At 45.7% G+C, this 6,718-nt stretch overlaps 1 protein-coding gene across 1 annotated transcript in view; it reads left to right on the top strand.

The window, feature by feature from the left end:
* Window positions 1–6,521: 6,521 nt before the first annotated feature.
* Window positions 6,522–6,718, top strand: part of LOC147666697 (regulating synaptic membrane exocytosis protein 3-like) — a 139,574-nt gene continuing 139,377 nt past the window's right edge. The window contains exon 1 of the mRNA XM_086948958.1: window positions 6,522–6,662. Within this exon, the coding sequence (XP_086805084.1) occupies window positions 6,583–6,662 (80 nt within the window). The 5' untranslated portion in view covers window positions 6,522–6,582. The remainder of the gene's footprint in view (window positions 6,663–6,718) is intronic.

The raw sequence follows: 6,718 nt of genomic DNA, 5'->3' as shown, positions 1-6,718 counted from the left end.
GAAAGCCCAGAAAGTTCAAATTGTTCTGCCTAGATCTTCGTTCTGCTCCCTCTGTCCACTCCTGCAGTATTCATGTTGAGCCTAGTCAATGTTGCACATTTGAACATTGTTGCAAACCTGTCCTGCATGTTCATCTGGCTCTTAAACACCGTGTCCTCCGTGACCTAAGTCCTGTCCGAGAGCTTCTGGAGGTCTGTTCGCAGTAAAACCATTTCAATTGCTATAGTGTCTCTTTTATTTTCCAGGACCTGACCCAAATCATCGATGGCTTGCAGCAGGGCTGATGATGGCGGCTTCAGAGTCCCACCACTGTCCTCCGTCAAGGGCGGGGCAACTCAAGATGCTGTCAAAATGCATAGCACCATCTTTTTACTTTGGGCGGTTTTACTGGGTTTCTTCTTCACCACAGTGGAGTCGGGGGTAGGGTGTCATCACCCCCAATGCAGGATTTTTTTTTTCCACTGCCATAATAGCAGTCAAGTAGACCCCTGGGTAGTTACAGTCACTTACAGCTATATGTCTGTGGGACCCCACAATGGAAGGCAGATCACGTGTAACAAGGTCACACATGCCCTTTGACAGGTCCACACACCAATTCCTTCTCCCTGTCAGCTGTCCCTGGGAGTGGTTGCACAGGGTACAAATACCCCAATCAGCAGCTTTGCATTGCCACTATTGATGGGATACTGGGCCTTCTGCACCCACAAAGTTTACATTGGAGCTCGTCCAGGGCATTCCTCCTGTGCAGTCCTCCGGGCAGCAGCAGTCAAGGGCCCTGGCGGGCAGGCACGCCTCACCACCCACAAGGCGGCAATCCTGGGCCACCTACATCTCTCTGACCCATAGGAGGACTAGTTCAAGTATCCAGTGGTGAGCGGGATGCACTCTTCACCCTCAAAGTACTCTCTCCCATAGCTGTCAGAACCAGTCACACCACCCCGCTCCACCTCCCCTGCACCCACGAATTGCAACAGCTCCTCAGGCACAAGGTGATGAATGGCAGGAATCACCAAGCAGCAAATGTCCAGGGGTGAGTCGGAACTGTTTTTCCAAAACATTAGTACTCATTTCCAACACCGCTGGAGCAAATCATGCAACGCTGCGCCCTTTCCGGGGGACCGCACAGTGTAGCAGCGGCACCTCTTTCTCTGGCAAGCACAGTGTGGCAGACACCAAGTAGGCATGGCAGCTATTCACAATGTCAACCCTCGCCACTTTGAGCCCCGGACAGAGGGAGTGTAGCCTGGTCCAGTCAGCCATAGAGGCAGACATCCAAGGGGCCGCCATTTTGAACCACCTTGTGGTCTCACCGAGTCTCCAATATTCGCCACCTTTAAGTGCAAAAAGCAAGTTTTAGGAACTCAAAAACAGTCAGCGCTGCTTGCTCTATGAAATTTGGGCAGGGGTTAGGACCCCTCCTTCACATACACCTCTTAAAGATCACCAGCCACCACAGGTGGCTTGTCCTATTGTTCGACTGGGGGATAGCTGACTGTGTTGCATGGAAGTGGTGCAGCTCTCAGCAGTGTTTGAGGAGATGCATGAATTCTTCTCCCAAGCACATGCTAAAGTTATGACAAGGTTTCCCTGTTATTAGTGAGCATATACTGTAATTTCAAAACAGAATATACGCAATTTCATTTGTTTATCTCTTTTCATGCTTTATTCTATTGATTTCAGCCACAGCCATGTGTTTCGTCGCTATTGGGGCGTGATCCCGCGACTTCATCAAGGCTATACTTTCCAAGTGTTTGGATTGTCAATGTGGTGATAATTCCAACACACAAAGGGGTTCTAAGGGATATCACGATCGTCCAGATATACGGTTCCTTTCAATTTCCAATCCGAGTTTTCACCGTAAAGTTATTGTCGTCTTTTTCAAGCCACAGAGTACAGCAACCAAATCCGGAGCATACTGCATCCGTGTGCTGTAGGCAAGCTCCCGACTATCGGAGTCAGTACCATTTAAAAAGCCCTCTCACCACAAATGACTGAGATTGTTAAGAAAGCCTTAGGCAATCCATGAGAGTAGGCTTACCTGCTACACTGCAACTCGTGTTCACACTCTGAAGCAAGTACATAAACACGAGCTGGATGCCGGGACTGCTGCCAACCATTTTGAAGAATTCCATAAGCCACAAACAGCAATTACTAGAAAAGTGGATGGGCTAGAGTGGATTTCCTTTCATAGAAAGATCAGTGAGAAAGGACCCCGTGATCTACTTATGAAAAGTATTTAGCCATCATTCCAAACAACCCACAGAGCTGCAGTGCAGTACTAACAGCAGACTAATGCTATGCAAATGCAGACAAAGTACAGTGGACAGTGACTAGAATATTTTGCCCAAGTTCCGTACAAAGTTTGAGAATATTGCTTCACCTATACGATACCCGGCACTGAAATGATTTTTCTGTCATTAAATCATGTAATTTATTATATGGTGATTATCAGCATTATTCTAAGCGCAACTCTTAACCTTGGGCCCATGTATCCTAGGGGGGGGGGGGGGGCACGATTGTTAGAACAAAGAAATATTAGCAATTTAAGAAAGTATACATACATGAAAAGGCAAAATTGAGCATTCATTTTAAAAGACGCTTTGTAATGTGAGCGAATTTGAAACCGGATGTATCCTCATCATGGGAGCACCAAGGCACAGCTAGAAGAATCTAGTATGGATAAATGGTGGCATTGATTGAAGCACTGGTATGCATCTACAAACAGAGACCATGCATTAGGAAAAAAAGACAAAGTGAGATGCTGGAGTCTTGCATATCATGTCATCTTTTAAAAGTAAAATAACATTTTGAAAAGTTACAAACTTCCCATTAAAATTCCGTTGTTTACCTCTGTTTGGTTTGTGAATGAAATAAAATATGTAATAATGTATGTATTTATTTGATGTACAGTACACTTCATTCTGTATTTTTTGAAGATCAAATAATACAGATTGCTTGGGCGGGGGTCCTAGTCAGTGGGAGTCCATAGAAGTTAAAAGTTTAATATTCTCTTTTTCTAAAGTACTGCTGCATCAATTATACTTTGGAGAAAGACATCATAGCATGTAAGGAAACAGAAGATAAACACGAGGGTCCGGCACGGATTGGGGGTGGTGGGGCAGGGGGGTGTGGGGTGTAAAAATAAAACATACCCCTTCGCAGCGACTCTCCAACGTTGTCCCGCCGTCACCTCTCCCGACTGGTGTTGCAGGAACAGGAAGCACCCAGGCTGAGGCTCTCCTGAGCCAATCGCAACACTGCAATGCAGCCTTGTGATAAGTCTGAGCACCATGGTTCAGCTCTCAGCCAGGGAACGGAAGCCTGGAATGTTCTCCACCCAGGCTGTAATGCAGCCTGGTTGGAGAACATGCAAAGTGCGCATGAATGTATGGTCTGCCCGAGGCGGCCGGCCAAACATTCATGCGCACTTAGGGAGAGCAAACTCCTGCTCCCCTGCTCTGTCAGCAGTCCCGCCCGCAAACCTGCTGCAGCAGAGACAAAATAAAATGATAATAACCTCGAGTTATCATTTCATTTTTCCTTCATTTCACTCATGCAAAGCAGTGGGGTGACGCTCCTCTGCCTTAGCGGAGGAGCCGCCACTGATGATAACATAGTGGACCAGTGGAGAAAGTAAAGGAGCATGCTGTTTCCACAGATGCACACACCACTTTGCAGACACTCGTATTCCCAGTAAGCATGGCCAGCTATGGAAATGACTATACCATTCTTAAACGTATGGGCCTTCCAGCATAAATGATGATGGAGAGAGATGCTGGCCCAGCCTGCCTTTTTGTGCCTATTGTTCACTCATTCAAATACCCCTGAAATGACTCGGCCCTAGTGGTGCTGTTGGGGCACTACATGCCAACACATTAAAACACCATGGCCCACATTACAAGTAATGCCCATTTGTGTGCGTGGAGAACATTCCTAAAAAGTATCCCCCGCACATAAATCCAGCTATTACACGTTATTCCGCACAGAGGGGTGATGGGGGGTCGGTGGGGTAACTGTGTGGACATGTTTTTTTCTAGACAATATTCTGCAGAGATGTCCCTGTTCCACATTGGGATTGTCATTCACTTATTCCACCTTCTCTGAGCAGTTCGTAAATGGAAGTAAGGGGCCAGGGACGTAAAACAGACGCCTGCAACACCCAACCCTTGAGAGCCCCCCTCCCCCAACAATTCAAGGCCCCCCACGCAGCCCCAAGACAATACATATTTGTGAGATATGGGGTACAGGTGGGAGCCCTATCAAAATTCGCCTGGGGCCACGCCACTTTGCGTTACGCCTCTGGCCAGTGCAGGGTGTGGGGAGGGTGACACAGAAGGATGGAGAGAAAGTGGCATCGCGGTCTACGCTCCCCTTGCTGTATGCGCCGTCCCTGCGGGGCTGGGACCAGGCGAAATGTGCACCCCAAACTTTAGTCGATTGCATCAAATACATTTTCCATTCAGTAAAATTTGATCCAGTGTCCCACACCCGTCCCGGAAATGCCAGGACAGACCCCATGTTTCCCCATCTCTCCCTCCCCCAAACATCATGCAACATACGTCCTGCTTTTCAAAGAAGGCCATTCACAGACAGAGGGGGTCGCGTTTTTATGTCTTATAAAGCACGTTTATTTATCAGCCATTAGCAGAAAGCAATTTAATGGACACAGATGAAGCTGTGTGTCAAAGTATATACATCGTTTACGAGTAAATGTAAATGTACAGGAATTTATATAGCGCAAATCACCACTGGTTTCTAAGCGCTTGCTTAGGGAACCCGTCCTGGAATTCCCCTGTAAGATAACCCCGGCAGGGTATCCGCAAGGTGAAAGCCAGGCATCCCGCCGCGAGGGGCCGTTGTGGAGATTAAGCAAACTATTGCCCAGAGTCGCAGAGTGTGAACCCATGAATGGAGCAGGCACCGGAGCGAGAATTGTCGAGTCCATGGACATTTTAGGACTCAAGACCCGCCGAGCCGGGAATTGAACCCTGGTCCCGGGCTGACCTCTGCTTCCAGGTCTGCCTGCTCTAACCAGTGAGCCAGACTTCTCCACCGTCGTCGTGAGTACCGTCACGAAAGTCACTCCGTGCCTCGCGGTCGCTGCAAATACGTATTCTTACTTTTACGTTTGTAGACTGTCTCAGTTTTTGGTTTTTAAAAATTGGTCACATGGGAAATCAAGGTGCGCGAGCACAGGGCTAGTAACAATTGAGCTCTACCCAATGTGCAATCAGTCCTTACAACGGAGAGCTTCTCTTCCAGCTCCAGCAGGTGCCAACCAACAGCATTTTAATGTTACCGTAGCTGGCCAGCTATAGGGTGGTGCGACCCATCCGGAGGCACAGGGTGCGACATGGAGGGGGGACACTTACCTGGGTGGCAGAAGGGGGGTGCTGTTTTTAGCAATACCGTACAATTTAAAAGCACCTGCTGCAGAGTTCCTTGTGTGTTCACCTTTCAGGCAGCAACATAAATGCCAGTTAACTTTTGTGATTAATGTCCTGCTAGAGAGAAAGGAGTTTGGCCTAGTGGCAGTTTTGACTCGCCAGAAAGTTGTGCAGAGGGTTAATATGCCTGCTGCAAAGAACAGATCTGTATTTTATGTGCATAGCTGAGTGGATTAGTAAAGACAGCCTTTACCAACGCTTCAAAACAAATGAAATGTATGAATGAGAGATCATAGTAGTGATGTTGGATTTGGGGTGAATTAGAGAGTTAAGATAGAGGATATATTGATAGAAATATAGGATGCAAATAGGGTAGTAGATTGAAAAGAATAGTAGAATGAGGTTTGAGATTAGTCAAAGAGTTGAGGTAGAGAATATATTGAGAAAGGTGTAGGGTGAGAAATAAGGTAGTCCATTGGATATGCTGAATTAGAAGAAAAGTAATAAATATGAAGATACATAAGTACATGGACGGTATATAAATGCATAAGGAAGGTAATATATGTAGATTAAAGTTGCATTTAATGAACTCAAACTGTGTTGTTGTACTTTAAATTAATTTATTTGTTTTTATTTTTGTAATTCAATAGTGAAGCAATTGTAGATAAATATTTATGATAAAAGAGTTACTTACATAAGCAGTCACCTATATATGAGTTAAACATAGAATAATGTAACTATAAGTAATATGTAAATTATTTAAGCAGAACTAACGAATATCCATATCTTTAAAAACATTATTATTACTATACATGTTTCTATAAAGCAATACACATATGTAGGTACACATCTATAGTACAAAGAAATGCTTACATAAAGAGGGATATGCTGTATATTTATGTTTGAGTATGGTGGTTTTGTGGGGAAGAGCCAATTCTTGAGTAGTCTTCTGAAGACAAGGTGATTATCCGTGGATCTTATATTCAGGAGTAATGAGTTCCATATTTTGGCTGCTTGAACAAAGAAGGATGTGCCACCAATGTTTTTTTAATCTTGTACGTGGAATTTTGAGTTGTGTTTCTTTATCTCTGTCTGCAGCATGATAACCATGCATTACTGTGTCTATCTAGATGGAGGCACGAAAAAGCTACGTAGCAACATCCGAAGGAGCACCGAAACCGGCATAGCCGTGGAGATGAGAAATAGGGTGACCCGACAAGGAAGCCGAGAATCCACTGACGGCAGCAGCACCAACAGCAACAGCTCAGACGGCACGTAAGTAACACATGTACTAAATATCCCATGTCGCACATGTCCCACACTGTGCCTGA

Source organism: Lissotriton vulgaris, unplaced genomic scaffold (genome assembly GCF_964263255.1).
Source record: "Lissotriton vulgaris unplaced genomic scaffold, aLisVul1.2 SCAFFOLD_3140, whole genome shotgun sequence".
In the NCBI taxonomy this organism is placed as follows: domain Eukaryota; kingdom Metazoa; phylum Chordata; class Amphibia; order Caudata; family Salamandridae; genus Lissotriton; species Lissotriton vulgaris.
This window is presented reverse-complemented; position numbering and strand designations above follow the sequence as displayed.